Source organism: Musa acuminata, chromosome BXJ1-10 (genome assembly GCF_036884655.1).
Source record: "Musa acuminata AAA Group cultivar baxijiao chromosome BXJ1-10, Cavendish_Baxijiao_AAA, whole genome shotgun sequence".
Classification (NCBI taxonomy): Eukaryota; Viridiplantae; Streptophyta; class Magnoliopsida; order Zingiberales; family Musaceae; genus Musa; species Musa acuminata.
The window spans coordinates 17,375,591-17,401,517 of NC_088336.1; the positions used below are offsets into that span (position 1 = coordinate 17,375,591).

Here is a 25,927-nt window from a genome sequence, read left to right on the forward strand (position 1 = left end):
GCCATCCACCATATGTGTGTGACCCTCTAAGCTCAATACCAAGCTTGTCACGAGTTGCACTTGTCAAAACTCCTTTTTGACTCAATGAATTATTATCCCCATAATAATTCACTTGACTCATCAACTACAAGTATATTAGGCCACTATGTCATAGTCCCTAGACGACACAAGAAGATCTAATCCATTTGACCTATTTGATCTCAATTATCATGTTTCTATAATTCCTCATCCATCTAATATCTCAGAGATCATATATCGGGCATGACACTATTAGGCTCATACAAAATCTATTTGAGTCTCACTCTAATCGAATTATCTCTCAATCTGAATCTTATACTTATCGGCTTTATCATAATCCGATCGACCTTAGCTTGGGATTTGCTTGAATGAGAATATATGGGATATTCCCCTCATGATAATAGATGATCCTCTATTAACACTCAATTGTCCTCGTAAAGTTAGCTACCACTCTCGATGATCGATTGTGTCAGATCTAGAACCTCCAGACCTATAAATTCGGTATCAAAAAGCGAAGTACTTATACAAGACATCCTTGATATCTCATGTACAAGGACCAGACACACAATTGAGACTACGAAATTACTGTCTGATGATAAAGTATTATTAACCAACTAGCATTTCGTAAGTGGATCATTTAGTAAACTCATTCTCAAATGAGCACATGTACTATATCCATAGTATCCATATGATGGACGAGTATATACTTCGGTTTGTTTGGTTGTCTTGATATCCTTCTCAAGTAACCTATGATCGAAAATATTTAGGATATGTGTTTATAGGCGAATTATAATCATGATCACGATCTAATCATGATCCAATTCTTATTGCACAGATTCAAGGATATTACGATATATTTATCATCCAATATAAAGTGAGAAAATACTATAATAATAATAACTAAAAAGACTGTATAGCATGTCACACGTGTCATCACTCATATGATTAGTTTGTAGGGCACTTAAAACTAGCAACTTCTAGGTCATGAAGATAGCTAACTAGCTTATGGCCAAGGTAGCCCTATAGTTGAAGTGAGAGGCTGAGGTTATTCAAAAATACATATTTTTCATCGGTTGTAAAGGGCTAGTTCACTCGGGTAAATCCTCCTTCGAGTATGGATACCTCCTTGCTCTAGCTTGATTCAAAGCAAGACATCCAAGACTAGAGATCAAAGAGAATATATTCTGTGACCCTCAAATCACCCGACCTAGTTTTTGGATCTTTCATGAGGTCCATAGGATGCTAGATAACTCCTCGGCTTAAGTGCCCTTTACCCACTTCTTAAGCCTCATAAGATGTAGAATTTCTTAAACTTATGGTTATTGAATTGTGTCTCATTATTGGTGATATTGGCTTTCGAGATTTTAAACCAAGTAATAATTTTTGTCTTTCGACGGTGGAGACGAGTGGTTCGACCTCAATCTACTTTGTGAAGTAGTCTACCATAATTATTATGAATTGGCGTTGCCTTGAGGTTGATGGAAAAGGGCCAAGGAGGGTCCATTCTTCACCGAAAAAGGGTCATCCATAATCGATCAGGCTGAGGTATACCATCAGTTGGTGCGAGATCTGCATACCACTAGCACCTATCGCACTTTTGGGTATAAGTCATCTTATCTTTTTTAATATTGGCTAATAGTATTTATGTCGTAGGACTTTGAATACAAGCGTTTGACATCTAATGTGCTCACCGCACATTCTCCCATACACCTGACTAGAACATATTTAGCCTCTCGAGGGGATAAGCATTTAAGAAGCAATTGATTGAAGAGCCTATGATATAACTAATCATTTACTATGCAATGCCAAGCCTGGTGGTACTTAACTCACCTCATCGAAGCTTGATTAATCAAGAGTATGTCATCTCTCTTATATCATATGATATCATCCATTCAACAGGGCATGTCTTAGGCTCGAGAGACCTACAAGATGTCAACACTCCTCATGGGCAACGTGTCAACTTGCATATGTATGTCTTTTGCTATTCAAGCTGAGGCTAGCCTTGACAATATGTCAGCTTGAGCATTTCCTTCCAAGGTACTTAGAAGAATTTAAACTTAGAAAAATGAAGGGCAAGCCTCCATACCTCAGTGAGGTATTTTGCTATCATCATGTCCCAAGCCTCAAAAACTCCTCAAACTTGGTTAGCCACTAGTTATCAAATGCTAAGCTCCCTTGCCAACCTAAGGCTAAATAAAGGGGCCTCATATTCTACCTCATCGTTTGATATCTTGAACCCAAAGCGTAGAGCTTGCTTATAGAATTGTGCATTATGACTTTTAAGGATAAGTTCATCTCCTCCCCCTTTAGCATTCGTCGACCAATTGATGAACAATAGGGAGGGTGGGCGACTTCGTCGATCGGGCATGGCAATGTAAGCTTTGAGATGAAGTCTGTTAGAGCCTAAGCCTTTATCAGATGAAGGGGGAGCAAGCTCCTTTTGCATTTATCATATAAAGGGGAATTTGATCGAGGTGAAGCCAACCAGGTTCCTTACCTTTGATACGTGGAACTCACGGCACATGTCCTCTAAGTGCTAGTCCATCTATCGAAGTTGCACTCATAGAGTATGCTCTAAGTCTATCGATTATGCTTCGGACTCTGGCGTTGTCGACTACGATGACATGGTCCACTAAATTTAATGGTTAAAGCAACTCAAGTGACCACATGAGTCCCAACCAGCTAAGGTGTCTCTATCGGAGTCTAAGGTGCTGCGGGTTATTGGGCGGGGGGGGGGAGAGATTGGGGAGGGAGGGGGTAGTAGGTACCGATTAAGCCAAGAACAAAAGCATGGGGATGACTGATTGCATTATCCTTGTCAATCTCTAAACTTGCTAGGTGAGGTTCATGAAGACCTTGGTCAACACCAGCATATGGGTGGGTGTTGCCATTGGAGAGGAGAAGCCAAGATCATTAAATAATCACTAATATTGTATGGGCATTTGGGTAGCAGTAAAGGTATAAAGTGTTGAAAACATCAACTATTGGTCTCTTTATGTGAAAATGATATGAGTTAATAACAAAGCATCCTGCTTAAGCGTTCATTGAGCGGGTCAGTAGTATGGCGCTCTTACAATAGTGACCCTCTTTTTAGAACCAAAATGATATAGTGATTATTGGTGATGCCTTAGTCAATTCAACTCAGTCTTGGGTCGCATGTAGAAATCCGAAAATGGTTGAGAAGGTGACTCAGGTGTCCGTTGGTGGGCTGACCTGTAAGAAGACAAGCATCGAGAAGGGTGCCTAACCTGGTCCCTCCAACGTTTAAATTAGGATCGAGGTGAAAAGTGGAGTCACGTGTAAACAATAACGACTTAAATAATAACAAATTAGTAGGTTTTTAGAAGGTTAGACTCAATGGACTATTCAATAATATAGGCAAACTATTCCCATGATGAGCTACAATTATGGGTGACTTTTCCCCTTATCACCCATTAAGTTGAAACTCTCTTTTTTTTTCGATAATTTTTATAGAAAATACTCATATTTTGAGTATTTATCAATTAATTTTTTTAGTTTTAGTTTTTCTAAATATACTCATAATTTAAAATACCTAAAATAGCTCTAAATTTTTTTTATCAAATCTTTTAACCTTTTTTAACACCATAAATTTAACTTTGGTTGATATTACACGTAAAAAAGATATCATACTTTTAGACTTGTAAATAGTTTGGTTGACATTAGGAGTTCGTTTTGATCATTTATAATATTTTTGATTAGATTTTATATTTTTTTATTGTGATGGTCAAAATATTATAATAATTTTTTTTTTCTATTTGAATGATGTTGTTTCTAAATTAGTATAAATACTTACTATTATATATCAAATGATTTGTAACGTGTTTTGATTCATTTTATAATGTTTTTGTTATGATGATTAAAATATTATAATAGGTCAAAAATATTATAATAGATCAAAATACTATAATAAGTAAAAAATCAGAAAAATTAAGTATTTTTGGAATTAGACGTATTATTTAGAAAAACTGAAAAGACGGGTATTATTAGAAAAGTACTCAAAATGTGAGTATTTTATAACGAATTCGCCCTTCTTTTCTTTCTCTGTTTCCATTTTCCAGTTTCTAACAATTTGATCCGCTCTCTGCGGTGGTATGGCCACGTCGTCCACCCTCCCTATTTCTCCCGTGAGCACGCCCACGTGATACAACCTTAAATCTTCCCCTGCGTGTGGAAAGATTTCACAAGGGATATCCCATTGATTCGGTAGTCCATCCGCCGCTCCGTCGGACCATGGCTTCCTCTCTCGTCCCGCTGCTCCTCCTCCTCCTCCTCTTCTCCACCTCCTCCGACGCCGTCCACGGCCGTCAACACCACAGGCACGCCCCCATCCCCAGCCGCAAGGCGGATGCGGCACCCACCGCCTCACCCGCGATCCGCCAGGCTTGCTGCGCCACCCGCTCCCCGGACCTCTGCCAGTCGACCCTCTCCCATCTCTCCCCATCCCTCCCCGCCAACCCCTCCGCCCTCGACCTCGTCCTCGGCGCCATCTCCGCTGCATCAAACGGCCTCCAGACCGCCCGGGCCAACGCCCAGGCCATCCTCAACGCCTCCGCCTCCAACTTCAACCACACCAACGCTGCGCGCAACTGCCTCGACTTCCTCTCCCTCTCCAACCACCGCCTCGCAGCCGCCTCCTTGGCGGTCCCCGCTGGCGCCCTCGCCGACGCCCGCGCCTTTGCCGGCGCCGCGGAGCTCTACCAGTACGATTGTTGGTCCGCCCTCAAGTACGTCAACGATACCCAGCAGGTGGTGGACGCCATGGCCTTCCTCGCCAACCTCGCGAACGTCACCGGAGGCGCCACCGCCATGGTGGCCGCCCTGCAGCGCTACGGCGCCAACATCTCGCTCTGGGCCCCGCCGCAGACCGAGAGGGACGGGTACTGGCCGGACGCCACCGTGGCGTCACCAAGCGGAGAGGCCGCCCGGAAGGAGTTCCCACGGCCGGGGACACCGCCGGACGCAACGGTCTGCAAGGAGGGCGGATGCCAGTTTGGATCGGTTCAGGCGGCGGTCGACGCTGCGCCGGAGCACAGCGCCGGCCGGTACGTGATCTACATAAAGGAAGGGGTGTACGAGGAGACGGTCCGGGTGCCGTTCGTGAAGACGAACCTGGTGTTTATCGGGGACGGCATGGGCAAAACGGTCATTACGGGCTCCCTCAACGCCGACACCGTCGGCGTCTCCACCTACAACACGGCCACCGTCGGTGAGTACCACTTATAGTTTCCTTTGTGCAATCAATAAGAACTCGCTACGAATCCGCAGTCCAATCCTGGTAAGAGATTACAGTATGACGATAACTCATGTCAGTGCATGAATCATGCACTGAATGGCGGGACGTAGATCTAATTTATAGAGCTCCACCGGAAGCTTTGCGCATACTAGATCATAAGCCCTAATAACGAAAACGACGTCTTCCTACTGCTATGACTTGCCATGACTTGATGCAGCAGTCATCACCTACTTCTTCCCTGCGAGGAGACCTTGATGACAGCAAAACCTGTCCCACGCGTGCATCTGAAGTCTCTGGGCAGAGACCATGGATGACTGCATTCTCATGGGTGCAAATTCCTTGCTGTTTCGATCAGAGCTTGTCTCTGTCCTTCGTCACGGGTCACGGTATCCTCAATCACAGTCACGAGATGCTTGACCTCATCTGCTTGCAGAGGACAGCATAAAGTGTTCGACTCCTATCGCGTAGTGTAACCGATTCTCATCTGTTTGCTTGTCCACAGGCGTGAGTGGAGATGGCTTCATGGCCCGGAACCTGACCTTCGCCAACACCGCCGGGCCGGACAAGCACCAGGCCGTGGCCTTCCGCTCCGACAGCGACCTCTCCGTGCTCGAGTCGGTGGAGTTCCTCGGCCACCAGGACACCCTCTACGCCCACTCCCTCCGCCAGTTCTACAAGTCCTGCCGCATCGCCGGCACCGTCGACTTCATCTTCGGCAACTCCGCCACCGTCTTCCACGACTGCCTCATCTTCGTCCTCCCCCGCCAGCTCAACCCCGAGCACGGCGAGTCCAACACCGTCACCGCGCACGGCCGCACCGACCCCGCCCAGTCCACCGGCTTCGTGTTCGACCACTGCGCCATCAACGGGAGCGACGAGTACCTCGCGCTCTACCGCTCGAAGCCCGACGTCCACCGCGTGTACCTCGGGAGGCCATGGAAGGAGTACTCGAGGACGGTGTTCATCGACTGCAACTTGGCGGAGATCGTGAGACCGGAGGGCTGGGAGACATGGAACGGTAGCGTTGACTTCGCGCTGAAGACGCTGTTCTACGGAGAGTTCGGAAGCTCTGGTCCCGGAGCTAATGTGACCGCAAGAGTGCCATGGAGCAGCCAGATCCCGGCGGAGCATTTAGGAGCCTACTCCGTGGAGAACTTTATTCAGGGGGATCAATGGATTCCCTTTGATCTATAGAACAACATCTGCTGTCTTGTGATGCGATTTGAGCTGGAATATTATTATAATACACTATGATATGCACAATAAAATCCAGAGGACTGTAGGTTTCCATGGTATGTTCTGAGATGCTACGGAGCTCCACCATTGTTGCTTGCATGTGCTAATCTAAGTGGCAGTAACAGAGACCGACTCATGCACACCATCATAGAAAAGATGCCCTTCTGAAGGGGCCCATTCCTTCACCATCATCTTATCTACTGGTGCGTGGTCCATGCACTTCCTCTGTTGGATGTCCACATCCACCAGCTTCCAACACATAATGATCACTCGCAGCAAAAGTGCGGTCAGTGGATGGAAGAAGAAGACACCACAACCCGCAAGGAGAAAACCAGAAGGAATGATGACATGCCAATTACGCACTCGGAAGAAACAATGAGAATTCATTTAATGCAGGTTGACCTATCAGAATCATACCTCCTTGGAATTTATGGCTTGGGATATTCTTTTAAAGGCAGCTTGCTGAAGGATATAGAAAGATATAACAGTGTTGAAGCCTTCCCTTTACTACCAATACTCTGCGTTAATTTCTTCCATCTTGGTGGAATATCTTGAGGTTAACATATGAAACAATTAAAGTAATCCACCTTTTCTTTAAATCATTTATATAATAGACTTGTGAGAATTGGAGACAAAAACATGACTGTTACAACTTACACCCTTTAAGAAACTGCATGAAATTTATTGAGGGTGTGTGCAGGTAGAAATCATCTTCCTGTGTATTAAATATCAGCAACAGTCACACGAGAGAGAAGGTAGTATTTCATGAGCTAGGCGCAGCTGCAGTGCCACCCACACTTGCATGGCTGTTGTTGGACGGCATCTTCTCGCCCCAGTGCAACAGCATGCTCTCCCAGTTGCAGAACGCCTCAGAGCATATCTCCGATCTTGGGTCGGTGATGTTCCGCCTCCAATGTCCGTCGGGGTAGTTGGCCTTCTCGGCCTTTCTCCTGCTATACTCCAAGAAAGCCTTCCTCTTGGTCGACAGCAGACACAGGTTCTGCAGGTCTTCCGGCAACGTGTCGTGCACTCTCCACCATGTCGCGTGCGCCGCGTCGCTGGCGAAGCCCCAAAACTTCTGCGAGTTCCAGTTGCAGTCGTAGTCCCGGAAGCACAGCCACGGCTTCAGCCCCAGGTAGTGAATCACGTACAGCACCGGGGGATCAGCTCCGAACGTGCCGTCCTTCTTCTTCTTCCTCTCCTCCGAATCCCCCACCCAGAAGTGCTTCAGGAAGTTGGTGTGCCTCGGGGTGCGGTGCCACCACGTGAAGATCTCGTTCAGGTACCCCTGGTCGCCGCCGTTGTAGGAGGTGATGTCGTCGATGTGATCCATCAGCAACTGGAACGTGCAGTTCGAGGGCTCGATGACCATCACGCCCGAGTTGAACAGGCTCCCGTTGTTCCCTATCGCGCTGATCTCCGGCATGGCGAAGAGGAAATCGATGTTCCTGAGCACGAGCAGGTCGGCGTCGATGAATATAACCTTGTCGTAGTCCGTGAGCTGCCACAGCCGAAACTTGCTGTAGTTCCACTCGTTGTAGGCGTCGCGCTTCGCCTTGGGGTTTCGGATCCTCTCGATCACTCTCACCTTCCACCCGGCCGCCTCGAGGCCGTTTCGATCCTGTTCGCTTACGGCTTCGTCGACGAGTATCACAAGGTCCCTCGCTGATCCCGCTAGACGAATGCTTCTGGCCGCTGCAATGGCGCCACACACGTACTGTTTCGCCGAGTGCAGGATCGTAACGTAAGCTTCTCGTCGTCCGAACTCCGTGTACATCCGCACTGCGCGCAGGAACGCAGCTCATGAATCTTTCCGAGAGTTGCAGCAGAAGAAGAGGCACAAGACACTGACCTTTCGCTTCAAAGGGGATCGCGAGCTCGCATGACCCGATCGGAAGCCGAAGCTTCTCCTCCAATGTCGCTGAATCGGGCTTGTACAGCCAAAGATTTCCTTCGTGCTGGACAAGGTTTTTGCAGGTAAACAGGTTCGGGAACGGCATGCAGTCGGTAACGATGAGCACATGAACCTGCGAGTGTCCTGCTGCAGAAGCTGCAGCGATCTTGGCCGCTGCGAGCTGCAGATGTAACCTGGCGACATCCCTGGACCAGCTGCCGGACCTATCGCAAGGTAGCTTGACGGCGACAAGATCAAATCTTGATCCTTCCTCGATCTCGGGCTCAGGGAGGGATGGGCAAGCGGGCACTTCGTTTTCTTCTTGCTCGTCGATCCACTCGGGATAGAGAACCTTCCAGGTGATGCTTGTTTCAGCATAGTCCAGATGAACTGAGGAAACCTCCGCTTGTGGCAGTGTCTGCCTCCATAATCTAGCTTCGGTGGAGTTGAAATTGAGCAATCCGATCCTGGGACTTCCTCCGTCGGCATTTACATATTTGAGAAAGCTCGGTATTTGGTCCCAGACAACATCCAAATTTGATACGTATCGAGGATCAGCGAGCATCGTTTGCCACATCCGCGCGACGTCCACGAACAGAGACCTACGCAGCAGCAACAACAAAAAATCCATGAAAGAGGAGTTCAACATCGAAAACCTCCGCAACCAATTCAAGTAGACCAAAGAGAGTGTTACCTCGAACCAGAACGCGACAAGACTCGCTCTTTGTGGATCATCGGACAGAAAGCAAGCGTTAAGACCGTGCAACACGTAATGATGAACAGGGCAAGTTTCAAGGACTCGAACTTGCAGCTTGAGCTCCTCTCCGAAAACAGGAACTTGTACTTGTCTTCCCTGAGAACTTTGTACTTTGGAGGCTTTCTTTTGCCTGTGTCATCGCTGGACAAAAAGAGACAGGTAATGGAAGGATGAGAGATCATGCAAATCGACACAAAAAGAGGAAGTGAGGGAGTTTACAGGAGAGCAGAGCTTACTCTGCTCCGGCCGATCGATACCGGGTCTCGGTGGAACCATGACATGCAACGATAAGGCCTTTCATGGTGCAGTGCAGGATTGGTTCATCTGGCATTTACCAGGCAGAGAAATCATTCTCATGTGAGTATATACACAACCATGGATAACATGAATGCATGAAGCAAACTACATACGAATGGCAACAACAAGACAGGTAGAACTAAATCCACCAAAGAAATGTTCCAAAAATTATGATTCAGCAAATGACAATGAGAATCATGATTCTAAAAGGGGAAGAAAACCCAGAGAGAGAGAGAGAGAGAGAGAGAGAGAGAGAGAGAGAAGCTCAATTGCTGAAGTTGTAGGAAGAAGCCAGTGCTGAAGATAACAAGAGGAAGGAGAACACTACCAAAGTCGAGAAGAAGAGGAAGAGAAGCAGAATCCGACTGCCAGAATGGGGTGAGTTTGATCACTCTTCTCTCTTTCTGGTGGAATTTGGCCCCCTTTTATTGATGTTCTTCTACCCCCATGGATTCTGAGAGATAAATATGTGTGCGCAAAGGTCCCAGGAAGCCTAACAATGTGTCAGCTTGGCCATAAGACATGGAAGCTGACTTCATTTGGCATAATCCGATACAGTGGACAACATAATCCAAAGAAAAGCTGGTCGCATAAATCTGTTCTTTTACTTCTCATCCAAGGAGGCCACAAGAACTTCTTCTTTTACTTCAAAGTCAACTGAGATGACAGCATGCATCTCGAACTTGAGACCAACGAGTAAGGGTTTCCCATTTGTTGCAGTTCTCGGAAGCATTTACTGCGCAGTATGGATGCAGCCTTCAAAGACCTCAAATTTGTCAGATACCTCAGTACCAAATGAATTCACACCAATATTCCTGTTTTCTAAGGGATGAATCGATCCACTATTACTGGAACTCTTTAGAGAAATTTCTGTGTGGTACCTAATTAATTGATGCTTCGATCAAATTCTATCCACAATTACCGATGAAGAGCTGATCTGAGTACTACACTATAAAGCTACATGATCGAACTTGACTTCATCCTTTTTAATGCATATCTAGCTGAATTTTCTTCCTGAACATGGTCGAAGAAGCCTACGAGAAGCAGAATTGAACATGATTAGGACTGGTGATCCTGAGCAGGAATTCCTCAGCGGTAATGAAGACAACCGTTGAGTGTTGACTGTGCTTCTCTCCCGGTCAAATTGATATCTGGTAGTTGATCACTAAATATGACTCTGCCTTCTCCATTGTTATCCTTTGGTTGGTTGGCACTGCCAGATGAGGGATGCAAGAGAAGAAACCAGACAAGACTGGGTTTGTTTCATGGGAATGTAGTGAGTGAGTCTACATTGATTAGGTATTCTTTCGTGACTTTTTTTGCTGTAACAAGACAATTTTTCTTTGACTTTTAATTCTATTCATCAACTCAAGTCATCTGCCAAATTGACAGTGACAGCAATCTTAGCAGGATATGACACAGAAGATTAATCTTAAACATTTTTCTCCATTAAATTTCATTAGTTGTCTTCAGGTTATGATCACTCTGCAGATGACAGCAAAGAGTGCGTGGCCTCATTTTGGATCATACTGATGAGAAGAAGAAGAAGAAGAAGCTCTCCATCCTTATCCAATCATTTGTGTGGAAATAGTGCCATCAAATTCTATTCCTACAGGCATTGATGCGAACATAAAACATCTAACCTTCATTCGGTAAAGACATATATACAAAACAATGTACTCGAGGAAATGAGTCTGACTCACTTTGTACCTTATGACTCGGCATCCTGAGATGCATCCAAGCCACCGAGTCTGACTCGTTTGTTGTGTATAGATTTACGCAACATGTCAAAGGCCAAATTTTACACGATGTTTCTATTATATTGTGTTGACCAATTGCTTCAAGTCAAAGTTGTTTCTCTCCATGGCTTCTCTCTCCGTCCTCATTGGTCAAACCAAGTTAGGCAAGGGGATAGATTTAAGGCATGCAGAAGACACAACATATGGCACATGAGATACATACTTTGTATACGATTAATGCCAAACGTTCATATGATACGAGCCTCTCTCTCCCCTAACTTCGATGACTTCGAACTCTCCAGGACGAAGCTTGGGAGGGGACACGAGAAAGGGTGATGGACACAGACTGGTCAACTTGTATGACCCCAGCAATGTCAACGACCCAACCGGCATTTGGATTGCCCTCAAGATAGACATTTGGATTGTATGACTTCTCACATCATTGAAGTCACCATATCCACCAGAGAGAGAAAAGAAGAAAGATAAAAAAGAATATATAAGATTTTTATTTTGGTGTATATATATATATATATATATTACTGATCGGGTTTTGTAGCACCAAAATCTTTCTTATTATTTGTTCGGTAGAGTCTTTACATCAATTTTAAATTAGAATTAAGGGGAGAAAAATGGACTCTCTCGGTCAATCTATTTTCTGATTTGGTTCCAATTACTATGCTTGAAATCAAGAGTGGTAATGAACCGGTCCGGTTCGGGTCGGCGGATTTTGATTTGATCGAACCAATTAAATCGGCTCGTGTGCCATATCGTGAAAGGCCAAATAAATCGAGCGGTCGCCCGCGGCTCACCGTCACCGGCTACCGACAACTCCATGGCTTCCGCAACCCGAGCCGCCCTCCTCCCCTCGCCATCTCTTCTGCGGTCCGCCTCCGCCGCTCTTTTACTGCCGCCTCCGATGATCGCCTCCTCCCGGCGAACCATTTCTTCTCCATCTCGGCGCCTGCTCCTCCACCCCGCCGTCAAACCCACTCGGGCGGACCTGCCCACGTTCCGAGTCCGAGCCGCGAGAACCGAGTCCGGTTCTGTCTCTCTCGGCTTCAGAGCTCCCCATTTCGAGGTCCTCTCCTTCCATCCCCTTACCCTTTTCTTTTGGTTTCTTGGTTGTCGGTCTGGATATAGTTCTTGTGTCGGCTCTTCTTGCAGCTGCCGGAGCCCTTGACGGGGAAAGTGTGGACTTTGGATGATTTCGAGTCTTGCCCTGCGCTTCTGGTGAGTCTCCGTTCCTATTGATGCCTCTCTCGAAGCAAAGCAAATGCTGAATTGGTCATTCTGCTCTCCGTTGTGATGATCTTGGCGTTGTCGGAAGGCAAACTGGTTTTGTCGCTCATCGAGCTTGTAGCACGCCATGTCTTGGCTGAGATTAACGAGACTTCATCGATGAGATTAAACTGGTTTTGTTGCTCATCAAGCATTTAGCATGCAATTTCTTGGTTGAGAGTAACAAAACTTCATCAATGTGATATTTGGGATGAGTCGGTACCCATGTCTTGAGAAATAGTTGCAGTGCACCTGTTTGTTCAAATGCGAGTGGGGTCAGAGGGGAAGGACGCTTTGAAGCCTACCTAAGTTGCTTCGGTTTTGGCTAGTCAACATTGCTCGTATGGTATTGTTACATTCACTACACCACCACCATCTTACTCCACCATGTCCCACTTAGTCATCTTAGTTGTCTCAGCATCAAGTTTTATCATAGTTCACATGGCTTTTTTTTTAAATTTTATTTCGGATCTCTAGTACTTTTACTGAAATATGCTAACTTTTAATGTGGTCTTTTGTACATTCTTTCCTATGAGTTATTTCTAGGAACTGAATCCTGAATCTTGTTCTGTATCTTGAAAGGTGCATGTAATATGTTGCAGGTGATGTTCATTTGCAATCACTGCCCATTTGTTAAGCATTTGAAGAGGGATATTACCAAACTTACAAGTTTCTACATGGAGGTAAATAACTTTAAGAACAGACATTCATGACTCAGTTAGCAAAAGTTTTGGCCACATTTTCTCTCTGTGTGCTGCAGAAGGGGCTGGGTGTTGTTGCCATCTCTTCAAATTCCACCATCACCCATCCACAGGTTATACTTATATTGAAGTTCTATCAACTACTTTGACATGTCTGAACATTTATCCAATATCAAGTGACATAAGTATGGATATGCAACGTTATTTAAACAAGAGCTACTGCCGATTTCATGAGTTTTTTTTTTCCTGAATTGTCAGCTTCCACTAACTGAATGAATTCGTTGTAAATGAATTTGGCATCTAATTCCTTTCAAATAGATCTGACTGCTGTTTGGCTGCTGATATTTTCCTAAACAGAGCTCAATTGCAGAAAAGATCCATGCAGCCAACCCTAATTAACTGGGATAATATAAGTTGTTTTTGTTGTATTATCTAATTTGCATTCAAGTTGTTGACATGACATCATGTACTTGTGAATTGGCTCTGACAGAACTGATAAAATTTTATGTTAAGATTGGGCTTGTGTTTTGGACTTAAATTTAATTTTGTGGTCTCTGTAGTATTTGAAAAATGAATGTGACTTGAACTTGAAGAAAATATTTTTTGTTATTGAAGACAGATGTATTTTCTGTGATGCTTCTGCTGCAAATATATTTAATTTTTTAAATTATTTAATGTCATAAATATTTTTTATTGCATTACAAGTTATCTGAATTACATAAAGATGCCAACCTTTACTTTTGTGCTTTTGAAAATTTAATAAGAACTTATGATATTACAGGATGGACCAGAATTTATGGCAGAAGAAGCTAAATTGTTCAATTACCCTTTTCCCTATCTGTTCGATGAGGTACATTTAGACTTCTTTGGATTGAATACTTCCTCACTCCTTGTTTTAGTACTCTTGTTGTTGTCCAAAACTTTCGCGAAGAAACAAGAATGCATATTAACGGGCAATCATAGTAGGATGGCTACCAATGATTGTACAAATAGGAAATTAGTCAAGAATGAAGATGCCTAAGGAAATGAGTGAGTTATTGAGACTTATCAAAGTTTAGGCTGGAAGGCATCAATGCTTCTGAGCCAAATAACAAAAACAAATTCTTGTCAACAGGAAGTAGGATCTGATTCATGGAAAATACTGACACACTATATTATACAGGACTGGTATCATACTCGTCCGATCATAGACCCTATCAGTAGCAAACCATGATCTTGATCTCTTTGTGATGGATGTGACACTTGAAGCATATTTATTGTCTTAATTGGAAGTAAATATGTTGCTGATCTTATAGACTAAAATGAGGAACTTAATTTCCATATTCACTGCTTCTGATCATCACATGATTTTTATTTTCTCAGAGTGTGCATATTACATGAGACCTTAATCTTAAGGTCTCTAACTGCAAAGGATTTTAGCAGGAACAAACATTAAATTGTTGACTACATTTAAATTGCTTATTGTGAGTTTTTAATTGAAATTCTTTTCTCAGCGTTTACTAGCAGCCTTGACTCTTATCAAGTGCCCTTCTTCAGTCACAGGATGTTGCACGGGCTTTTGGAGCTGTATGTACACCAGAGTTTTTCCTCTTCAAGAAGGTGAGTTATGCATTCTGGTTTAGTGAGCACGGCAGGACTTTTTACTAGGGCATGGGTGCTGATCACATGACAACAAGAGTAGAGTTCTATCTCTTCACTGATCATCATGCAGACACATCAAAGGGCCATGATTTCTGCAGTCTCTTGGTTGTCATACCAATCGAATGTTGCAAGAATAAAACTGGAATAGGTTGATCTGTTTTAGTTTTCTTTGACTTTTCGAATTATATTCTTTAACTTCTAGATAGGACTACAATCCACTCTGAATTGAGTAAATAAGAAAAAGGATACTTCCTGTCATACTTTGTAGCACGAGTAGGATTTTAGGATGGACGTAGGCGAACTGAGATATAAGTAACTTACCCTTAAATGAACACTATTTTTTGCGATAGGATGGAAGAAGGCCATTTGAGCTGTTCTATCGTGGGCAGTTTGATGACTCACGACCTAGTAATAATGTGCCCATAACAGGAAGGTAAGATTCATGAGAACATTTCCTTTCTTGAAAGTTTATATTTGAAAATGAGATATGGTAAAAATTATTACAGGGACCTAAGTCGCGCAATAGACTGTGTTCTCAGTGGCCAGCTCCTAACGTCTGCACAAAAACCGAGGTAGAACTTCCAATATCCCGCTAGCTGTTTAGAACTTGCATTTTGCTGTTATATATTATTTTTGCTTCATTACGACGTAAAATCATCACTTTGTCTTCCATTCTAGTGTTGGATGTAGCATAAAGTGGCACCCAAAAACGACTTGAGTAGTTCTCCGTGATGGTGCACTCAGTTCTTCATGAATTCCAGAATACATGTGCTTCCGGTGAGTCATTGTCAAAATCAACTTGGTTTCGCATTCCTCTCGATTACCTGATTATATGTACTTCCTAAATTATGCATAGAAGTTCTAAATCATCTTGGGCATTGGTTGTTAATTTTTATACACGGAGGCAAGCGAGGATAAGAGGGGGGAAAACCAATGGGGTTTAGATAATATTTGATGACAATAAAGTACCATTGTGATTGCCTGGAGGTTGACTGACTACAATTGTTTAACCCTTTGTTTATCCGTTCTAGTTCTCTTGCCATTTTCTGTTCTTAAGCAGGAGTGAATTTTGTCTGCACTCTTTCTGTTCTCATGACCGTAATGCCGATGATGTGGACGGTAAATTTGTTCAGATTTTCCTGCAAGCTGCCTGACCAAATGGTTGGATGCCGGGGGACACAAATCTTTCTCCATCAAGAAAGTTGGTACAGCCCTTTGCTATGAGAGAAAGAATGTAATTATTTTGTGACTGTGACATCATATGCCTCTGTAAAATCTTTTCCTTCCATCTTTTACATTTGAAGCTCGGTTTTTTGGGTACTACTTTTGTGGCCAAGAGAAGAAACACATGAAAAACAAGGAAACTTGTCAATATTTCTCTTTCCATTATCATGATTGTTGAAAAGTGAAAAGAGATTTTGCAGTTGTGAGTTTGGTGTTCTTATCCTTGTCTTCTTGCAACTTCTAGACAGAGTAGCTAACTTGACCCAATGCTGCTCCAAATAATGATGGTGCCCGTATGACTGTTTTATCGAACTGCTAAAGCCGCCCATGATTTGGTAATTTTCTTTTCTTTTTTTTGTTTTCCTCAGCTTTGCAATCATCCTCTTTAATGAATGAATGAGTAGCTTTCATTGAAAGAAACAGTTGTCATGCTATTATTAAACCAAAACAAAAAGATCTCTATCAAGATAATTTGTTTTTGTCTAGATTTGGAGTGCCTCTCCCTAACAAGTGGGCCATTACAATTTGGACGCCATAAAATGAGTCTCCTCACAAGTTTTAGTTACAAGGTTCTGTTGGACATATTTTTTACGTCTAAGTTCATATCATCTCATTCTCAATTCGCACGCTAAGCAATCAGCGATAACGTCTAAATCTTATATACAGAACAAATAGGCATCTCATTCTCAATTCACACGCTAATCAGGAATAATGTCAAAATCATGTATACTGAACAAATATGCATCTCATTCTCACGATAAGCAATCAGTACTAATGTCAAAATCTTGTATATAGAACAAATATGCATCTCATTCTCAATTAGCACACTAAGCAATCAGTGACCTCGGAGTCGACGCGGTTGGTTCAGGGCTCCAAATGGTTAGGATCAGACGCGGCTCCCCTTGGGATCTTGTGGTGGCTGATGCAGGGGATCTGGCTGGGAAGTTCCGCGGCACCGAGCATGTTCAGCTTCGGTCGAGTACCTGCACACAGATCGGGTCGGTGGCTCGGCCCGACCCCTCCGACGATCAAGTCAGTGATGCGGAGTGGAGTTTTGAGTGAGATCGTGTCTCCCCCCTGCCCGTTGGGGGCCAGGGGGTATTTATAAGTGGGTTTGATGTTACCTGATGTGCTATCCTGCCAAAGCAGGGTCGTACCTCTGATGGCGTCTGTCGTCGTCGTGGGCGTTGCGTGAAAGGCCGAGCTGCTGCAGGGTATGGGGAGTGTCAGTCGACGCCTCCCCCTACCTCGGCCGGTCATGAGGGATCGGCCGAGGAGGTCGTTTGGGTACGGTGGGCGTGGGTGCATGTCGCGTCGGTGTTAATGCTCGCTCCCTGGGGCAGTGTGCCGCACAGGGGTGTCTGACGTGGGGGTGTATTACGTCAAATCTCGGGGTGTTATGTCAAATCAGTTTTTACCCCTATCATATTCCCCCCCCATAAGGAGCTATGCGTCGGTTTTTGCAGGCGGGAGTCCGATGCATGGCTTCTCACTCCAAGTGGGCTGTTCATGCGGATCTGGGACGTACGACGCGGGCGGGCTGGCCGCGCGGACGCGTCTCGCGCAACATGGGACCGAGGTGCGCAACTCAGTCAGAGAGCCGAGCAGAGTTGGACTCGGGGATCACAGAGCCAATAAGGACCGAGGAGCACAGCGTAGGCGGGCTGGCTGCGCAGGTGTGGTCTCTAATGGCGTAAAGCCGAGGGCCGAGGAGCACAACGCAGGTGGGGAGTCAGATGCATGGCTTCTCACTCCGGGTGGGCTGTTCATGCGGATCCGAGACGTACGACGCGGGCGGGCTGGCCGCGCGTACGCGTCTCGCGTGACATGGGATCGAGGTGCGCAACTCAGTCAGGAAGCCGAGCAGAGTTGGACTCGGGGATCACGGAGCCAATAAGGACCGAGGAGCACAACGCAGGCGGGCTGGCCGCGCAGGTGTGGTCTCGGATGGCGTAAAGTCGAGGGTCGAGGAGCACAACGCAGGCGGGCTGGCCACGCAGGTGTGGTCTCGGATGGCGTGAAGCCGAGGGCCGAGGAGCACAACGCAGGCGGGCTGGCCGCGCAGGTGTGGTCTCGGATGGTGTGAAGCCGAGGGCCAAGGAGCACAACGCAGGCGGGCTGGCCGCGCAGGTGTGATCTCGGATGGCGTAAAGCCGAGGGCCGAGGAGCACAACGCAGACGGGCTGGCCGCGCAGGTGTGGTCTCGGATGGCGTGAAGCCGAGGGCCGAGGAGCACAACGCAAGAGGGCTGGCCGTGCAGGTGTGGTCTCGGATGGCGTGAAGTCGAGGGCCGAGGAGCACAACGCAGGCGGGCTGGCCGCGCAGGTGTGGTCTCGGATGGAGTGAAGCCGCGGGCCGAGGAGCACAACGCAGGTGGGCTGGCCGCGCAGGTGTGGTCTCGGATGGCGTGAAGCCGAGGGCCGAGGAGCACAACGCATGCGGGCTGGCCGCGCAGGTGTGGTCGCGAGGGTCGTGCGACCGAGTAGCACGAGCAGGCGGGCTGGACGCGAGGAAGTGGTCTCGGGCACCATGCGGCCGAGGAGTTCGGCGCGGGCAGGCTGACCGCGTAGGCATGCCTCGGGGTTTATAGAGCCGAGGGCACGACGCAGGCGTACTGGCGGCGCTGCCCTGTCTCGGGAACACAGAGCCAAGTAGCACGACGCAGGCGGGCCGGTCGCGCAGGTGTGTCTCGGGGATGATGGAAGCGAGGAGCACGACGCAGGCGGGTAGGCCGCGCAGGTGTGGTCTCGGTCATCACGCCGCCGAGGAGCACGACGCAGGCGAGCAAACCGCGCAGGTGTGTTCGCGAGGGCTGTGCGGCCGAGTAGCACGAGCAGGCGGGTAGAACGTGAGGAAGTGGTCTCGGGCACCATGCGGCCGAGGAGTTTGGTGTGGGCAGGCTGACCGTGTAGGCGTGCCTCGGGGTTTATGGAGCCGAGGGGCATGACGCAAGCGTACTGGCGGCGCTGCCCTGTCTCGGGAACACGGAGCCAAGGAGCACGACGCAGGCGGGCCGGTCGCGCAGGTGTGTCTTGGGGATGATGGAAGCGAGGAGCACGACGCAGGCGGGCAGGCCGCGTAGGTGTGGTCTCGGTCATCACGCCGCCGAGGAGCACGATGCAGGCGAGCAGACCGCGTAGGTGTGGTCGCGAGGGCCGTGCAGCCGAGTAGCACGAGCAGGCGGGCAGGACGCGAGGAAGTGGTCTCGGGCACCATGCGGCCGAGGGACACGTCGGAGGTGGGCAGGCCGCGCCGAGGTAGTGTGTGTGTGGGGTGCTCGGCGCAGGCAGGCTGCGACCGAGGTGGTACTTGGTTCTTTGGCCGGCGATTGGTCGTCTAACTTCGCGCGAGCACGGGAGGCCAGGTTGTTTTTTCCCTGGGGAAGGTAAAGGGCTGCCCCTTTTGGAAGTTGCCAGTTTTCGAGGCTGATATGATTGGGTGCCTCCGTACTTCGCACCGCGTTGTCGCTGGCTGCCACGTCAGGCCCTCATTAATGCGGAGCGCCTTTGGGGGTCTCCCGATGCGACGGGACGGTTTCGCACGCGCGCGAGTGGGCTGCCACCCGTTCTCGGGAAGCGAAGTGGCATTGGTTCTGACGAGCTATCCCCTTTAAATAGCGGAGGCTCGACTCCGCCTCCATCTTTCGCTGCCGTATTTTCTTCTTCGAGTTACGCTGTCGCCTCCGTAGTCCCCTTCCTAGTCTTCTGCGTACTCTTTCCCTCTTTTTAAGGTCAGTTGAGGTGTCGCCCCCTTCTTCCCCTCCTTCCTCTCCATCCTCTTCTTCTCTTTACGTCCTCGGAGCCGGGGAGGGAAATCCCCCTCCGTCCCCTGCTGGGTCTTCTGATGGAGAAGCGGCACGAGCCCTTGAGGCTCTGATGTGGCCGCACGACATTAATTCCACCGTGAGCGGGGCCTTGCTGGAGGAGCTCCGGGTGCGCTATAGTATCCCGGAGGACCATATCCTCAGTGCTCCTGACCCTCGACGCCCTGGAGGCGGGTTTACGTTTTCCTCTTCATCCCCTCATAGTGTCTTGCCTGTCATTCTGACGGATTTCACCGTTTCAGGTGGCGCCGAACTCTTGGCGTTACCTGGTGGTATTCCTGGGGGAATGCCATTACGCCAACATCACCCCCACCCTTAACCTCTTTCTCTCCTGCTATCGCCTCTGCAAGGGTTCGTGGGGCTATTTCTTGTCAGCCCGGACGGGTTTTCGAGTCGGGGGTGCCCCTTCTAGTAACAAGGGATGGAAGGGGAGGTTTTTTTATGTTAGCCGCGTACGGGACTGGGGCTTCGGGGTTCGGTGGTCCACGAGAGCGATCGACAACACCACCCCCTATTTGGGCGAGGCAGAGCGCCAAGCTCTGGGGAGGCTCAAAGAGATTCTCCCTAGGTCGCAGGCCATCCGTACCATGACCGAGCAATGGCTGGTCGAGGCGGGCCTCAGCCCGATGCCTTTGGGTACGTTAATGACGTTTGGTCCGAGCGTTCGGGTGGTTGGCCTCGGGTACTAACTTCTTCCGCTTCTTGCAGATATGGTGAACCTTCGTTCGCTCCTGGGGGATTAGGGTTCGGAGCCCTCCCTTCCAGCTTCGTCAGGCGATCCGCAACCTCCAATTCCAGCTCCGCCGACCGACCCGCTACCCGGCTCGGAGGGTGCCCCGCTGGAGGTCGAGGCTGGGCGCCCTTCGAATAAGGCGAAGACAACCCCGTCGAGGGGGCCCGAGGCGAGTTCTCGTCGCGGAGGGGCTGGCCCCAGTCAGCGTACGACCGGGAAGGGTCTTCACCCTGTCTCCGTGCGCGACCTCTACCGGCTCCCTGTCGGAGACGGGGAGCCGTACCTGACGCGGCTGGCGAGCGAGATCCTGCTCGGTGAGCTCAGCGACCCCCTGGTTGCCTGCTGGGAGGGTTTGTCCTGGGGGTCTAAGGTGTGGGCCGGAGGAGATCCCTCCGCGGCGTTCCTCCGAGAGGCACTCCATCCTGATATGGCTCGGGACTTGTATGTCCTGCCATCGGAGGCGTTGCTCAACACGTCGGCCCAGTCACTGATCTGGGTAAGTGTGTTTCCGCTTTTCTGGTTCGTCTGTCCGACGCCGACCTTCTTGACCTATTTCCTCTTATGTAGGGTCTCCACTACGCAACGGCCCTGATGGACAGGGTGCGTGACGTAGGCCGAGTCATTGGGGGCCTCGTCAATCGCAACGCCGAGCTCCACCGTCGGATCGCGGAGGTTCAAGCCGGGGCCGAACCGGAGGCCGTGGCGGCCGCGGAAAAGCACGCGGCGGACTCGGAGGCGGGGGCGGCACGCCTCCGGTCGGAGCTCGAGGCCTCAAAGAAGGCGAACGAGGAGCTCCAGAAACTGATGAGGGTGGAGCGGACCGAACTCCGCCTATTGAAGACGGAGGCAGGCGCCCTCAGCAAAAAGTTGGACGCGGCGAAGGCTGAGGCGAAGGCCGCCTCGGAGGTGCTGGCGGAGGAGGCCCGCCTTCGACCTGCGAAAGACAAGGAGCTCCTCGAGGCCTACAAGAGGTCGGAGGGGTTTGAACTCGGGCTGACGCGGACGGGGCGGGTGTCTTTTGAGTATGGATACCGTATCGCCACATCTTGTTTCCGTGCTCGTCACCCAGGTCTCGAGGTGAAGGAGGACCCCTTCACTCCTCATCCCGAGGACCGGGGGGTGGACATGCCCGAGGAGGTCCCCTTCGACGATCGCCTAGAGGTCCCCCAAAAATAGAGGGGTTTTGTATTTTGTTTTTGCTAGTTGATTTTTTGTAAGTCGAGTCTTGTAAGTGGGCTTGCTTTCTATGCAAAAGAAAACTTTTTTCTTCTCTCGACTACTGCCTTCTTCTCTTCCGGGCGAAACACTTCCTCTGAGAAAGGTTTCTTTACTTCAGACAAAAAACTTCTTAAGGTTCCAGACATTCCAGGTTCTCGTTAAGGGAGAGCCGTTCATTGTCGTGAGCCGGTAAGTACCCGGTCGGACCATTTCGGTGACCCGATAATGTCCCTCCCACTTGGGGGCTAGCTATCTATGTAAAAGAAAACTTTTTCTTCTCTCGACTACTGCCTTCTTCTCTTCCGGGCGAACCACTTCCTCCGAGAAAGGTTTCTTTACTTCAGACAAAAAACTTCTTAAGGTTCCAGACATTCCAGATTCTCGGTAAGGGAGAGCCGTTCATTGTCGTGAGCCGGTAAGTACCCGGTCGGACCATTTCGGTGACCCAATAAGTTCCCTCCCACTTGGGGGCTAGCTTCCCCCTCACTCGGGTCGGGTCACTGACCTCGGCCTTTCGCAGGACTAGATCGCCTAACTTGATCGGTCGGGGTCGTACCTTTCTATTGTAGACCCTCGCGACGGCTCTTTGGTAAGAGAGGGCTTTTAGGTGCGCGTCGGCGCGTCACTCCTCGAACATGTCGAGGCTGGCACGAAGTCCCTCGTTCGAGACTTCCTCGTCATAGCTCTTTGTCCGAAGGGTGGCAACAGCCATTTCGGGCGGCAAGACAGCTTCGGTCCCGAACATCAAGCTGTACGGGGACTCTCCGGTCGCGGCCTTGGGAGTGGTGCGCAGCGACCACAGTACGCTGGGGAGCTCGTCCGTCCAGGCCGATCGGGCTGCGGACACTCGGTTGGTTACCTCCGCCAGCCCGTTCGTCTGAGGGTGGGCCACCGAACTGAACCTTAGTTGGATGCCATGACCGGCACAGAACTCCCGGAATCTTCTGCCGGCGAACTGAGGTCCGTTGTCCGTAATAATGGCCTTGGGCAACCCGAACCGAGTCACTAGGTTTTTCCACACGAACTTCTCCATCTGATGTTCCGTGATTGTCACCAGCGGCTCGGCCTCGACCCACTTTGTGAAGTAGTCCACTCCTACGATTATGTACTTCCACTGCCTAGAAGCCGGTGGGAAGGGTCCGAGCAGGTTCAAGCCCCACTGCGCGAACGGCCATGCGCAATCGATGGGGCTGAGCGGGACCGCGGGCTGTCGGGGTGCGCGGGGGTGTTGCTGGCATGAACCACACCGCTGTACGTAAGCTTTCGCGTCCCGACACATGGTCGGCCAATAGTAGCCTTGGCGGAGTATTTTGTGTGCCAAGGTCCGCCCGCCAATGTGTTCGCCGCAAACCCCCTCGTGGGTTTCGGCCAGGACCGTTTGGGCTTCGTCAGGCTCCAAGCACCGCAAGAGGGGATAGGTGAAGGACCGTCTGTAAAGCCGCCCGCTCTCCTCGGTGTACCACGCGTGCGTACGGCCCAGGCGCCGAGCTGTGACTTCGTCGAGGGGAAGGGTTCCATCCCGCTTGAAGCGCAGCAGCTCCTGCACCAACGTGATCGGCGCTCTGCCTGGGGCCGTAGCCGCCACTTTAATGGCGCGAGCAGGGAGCTCCTCGACCTTTGGCCATGCTTCGGAGGTCGGCTTTGACGCCAGCTTAGCTAGCGCGTCGGCTCGTTCGTTCTCCTCTCTCAGAATATTAGATAACGTAAAGTAAGGGAACTTGGCAGTTAGGTCCCTTACCCGTGCCAGGTATTTCGCCATGGTTGCATCCCGAGCTTCGTATCCACCGCCGAGCTGCTCGGCCACAAGCTGTGAGTCGGTGAGGACGTGTATTGCGGCCACCTGCATCTCGAGGGCCAGCTTTAGTCCTGCTAGGAGTGCCCCGTACTCCGCCTCGTTGTTGGTGGCTTTGAACCCGAAGCGGAGGGAACGCTCGAACGAGCGTCCATCAGGGGCGAGGAGAACCAGTCCCGCGCCGGCACCCCTTGAGTTGGCCGAGCCGTCCACGTGTAGGGTCCAAGCTTCGAGGGTTTGCTCGAGATCTCTGTCCTCCATCTGAGTTAACTCCGCGATGAAGTCGGCTACCGCCTGAGCCTTGATGGCGGTCCTAGGCACGTATCTTATATCATGCTCGCCGAGCTCCACCGCTCATTTGAGTAGCCGTCCTGCAACATCAAATTTGGTTAAGACCTGCCGAAAAGGTTGGTCAGTGATGACCTCCACCGTGTATGCCTGGAAGTAGGGGCGTAACTTCCGAGCCGAGAGAACCAGGGCGAGCGCGAGTTTTTCTATCAGCGGGTAACGCTCCTCGGGTCCACCCAGGACGTGGCTGACGTAGTAGACCGGGAGTTGTTGGCCGGAGCTTTCCTTGATCAGGACAGAGCTGACTGCATACGGGGAGGCCGCCAAATAGAGGCCCAGCTTCTCGCTGGGAGAGACAGAGGCGAGCCGGGGGAGGCTGGTCAGGTGCTGCTTTACTTGTTTGAAAGCCTCCTCGCATTCCGACGTCCATTGGAAGTTCTTCGGGTTTTTGAGCGCCTTGAAGAATGGGAGGCAGCGATCGCCCGATCGAGCAAGGAAGCGAGACAGGGCGACAAGCCTTCTGTTAAGTTGTTGCAGGTCTTTAATCGTCCGGGGGGACTGCATGTTGATTATCGCCTGAACCTTCTCAAGATTGGCGTCAATTCCTCTTTCGTGTACGATGAACCCAAGGAATTTGCCGGAGGTGACGCCGAAAGCGCACTTTGTGGGGTTGAGTCGCATGCCGAACTTGCGCAGTGTGGCGAACGCCTCGGCTAGGTCGGCAATGTGCGTTCCGGCCCCTTGGCTTTTCACAATCATATCGTCCACGTACACTTCCATGTTCCTCCCGATCTGATGGGCGAACATCTTGTTCACCGTTCTTTGGTATGTGACCCCAGCATTTTTCAGCCCGAATGACATGACCTTGTAGAAGTATACCCCTTGATTGGTGAGGAAGGTCGTATGTTCTCTGTCTTCGGGCGCCATCCTGATCTGGTTGTATCCTGAATAGGCATCCATAAAAGAGAGGCGTGCGTGCCCGGCTGTGACTCCCCTCAGCTCGGGATGAGGAGCCAGCTTTTTTGCTTCCCGCGGATCTTCCAGTGGTGGCTCGGTCCTGGCCCTCTTGTGCAAAGAAACGGCGGTCAGGTAGCACCGCCTGGACTCTCGGGGGCTTCCCATAACTTCTCCGACTCCAGCACGAGTCGGGAACTTCATGGTTTGGTAGTAGGTTGAGACGACGGCTCTGGCCTTGTTGAGGGTTGGCCGACCGAGTATGGCGTTGTAAGCAGTGGGAAGGTCGACGACCAGGAAAGTGGTCATCACCGTCTTCGACCTCGGTGGGGTCCCCAGAGTCAAGGGTAGAGTAATAGCCCCAAGGGGTGATATTGAATCTCCCGTTAACCCGGTGAGCGCTGAGCACATCGGGCTCAGGTTCTCCCTGGCCAAGCCCAACTTCTGGAAGGCGTCGAAGTAAAGTATATCGGCCGAGCTCCCCGTGTCGACCATGATCCTTCTCACCTGCGCGTTGGCTACCCTGGCCGATATCACCAGGGCGTCGTCGTGGTCGGGTCGCTCGGCAGCTCCGGTTGGGAAGGTAATCTCAGGCTCGGGCTCGTGTCCCGAGGCTTCGTCGGGAGCGGCTCGGGCATACGCCTTTCTGCCCGACGTGGAGCCTCCCCCTAATGCGGGGCCCCCGGCTATCACATCAATGTGTCGCTCGACGGGGCCCTCCGGGCGAGGTGACTGCTCTTTGTTCGGCCGGAGGTACTGGCCGAGGTGACCTCTGAGGATGAGCTCCTCGATTTGCCTCTTCAATTCGCGGCACTGCTCGGTGTCGTGCCCGTGCTACCGATGGAATCGGCAGTACCTCGAACGGTTTGCGAGCTCCCGCGGGCTCCTCATCGGGTGAGGTTCCTTGAGTAGCCCTTCCCCTTCTCGTGTAGGAATATTTCAGTTCGGGATGAATTCAAGGCGGGAAGAGGAGACCTTGGGTCGGGTCTGTCCAACCTTCGCTGGGAGGCGGCGGGTTGTTGCTGTCGAGGTGGCTCTGATTTGACCTTTTTGTGCTCCTCCCACTTCCCAGCCATCCAA

The 25,927-nt window shown here is 49.7% G+C and overlaps 3 protein-coding genes across 7 annotated transcripts; 2 read left to right on the forward strand and 1 right to left on the reverse strand.

Moving 5' to 3' along the window:
* Window positions 1–4,122: 4,122 nt before the first annotated feature.
* LOC135595269 (probable pectinesterase/pectinesterase inhibitor 51) lies at window positions 4,123–6,567 on the forward strand. Its single transcript, XM_065085968.1, has 2 exons — window positions 4,123–5,245; window positions 5,775–6,567. Exons 1-2 carry the CDS (start codon window positions 4,270–4,272, stop codon window positions 6,464–6,466), a joined length of 1,668 nt encoding a protein of 555 aa, XP_064942040.1. The 5' UTR covers window positions 4,123–4,269; the 3' UTR covers window positions 6,467–6,567.
* A 569-nt stretch (window positions 6,568–7,136) lies between these two features.
* LOC104000052 (putative UDP-glucuronate:xylan alpha-glucuronosyltransferase 3) lies at window positions 7,137–9,921 on the reverse strand. Its single transcript, XM_009421989.3, has 5 exons — window positions 9,785–9,921; window positions 9,396–9,483; window positions 9,097–9,300; window positions 8,361–9,004; window positions 7,137–8,290 (listed from the first exon to the last, which is right to left on the reverse strand). Exons 2-5 carry the CDS (start codon window positions 9,458–9,460, stop codon window positions 7,272–7,274), a joined length of 1,932 nt encoding a protein of 643 aa, XP_009420264.2. The 5' UTR covers window positions 9,461–9,483; window positions 9,785–9,921; the 3' UTR covers window positions 7,137–7,271.
* A 2,054-nt stretch (window positions 9,922–11,975) lies between these two features.
* LOC135581740 (uncharacterized) lies at window positions 11,976–16,245 on the forward strand. Of its 5 annotated transcripts, none has more exons than XM_065085969.1 (10): window positions 11,981–12,273; window positions 12,360–12,425; window positions 13,076–13,156; window positions 13,234–13,287; window positions 13,956–14,024; window positions 14,711–14,773; window positions 15,166–15,248; window positions 15,322–15,387; window positions 15,494–15,592; window positions 15,949–16,245. In XM_065085969.1, the coding sequence occupies exons 1-9, from the start codon at window positions 12,028–12,030 to the stop codon at window positions 15,531–15,533; spliced, it is 768 nt and encodes a 255-aa protein (XP_064942041.1). In that variant the 5' UTR covers window positions 11,981–12,027; the 3' UTR covers window positions 15,534–15,592; window positions 15,949–16,245. The 5 variants fall into 5 exon arrangements, with proteins under 5 accessions (XP_064942046.1, XP_064942045.1, XP_064942041.1 ...); XM_065085972.1 differs by having other exon boundaries at window positions 15,876–15,990; XM_065085971.1 differs by lacking the exon at window positions 15,949–16,245 and adding an exon at window positions 15,720–15,757.
* Window positions 16,246–25,927: the final 9,682 nt, after the last annotated feature.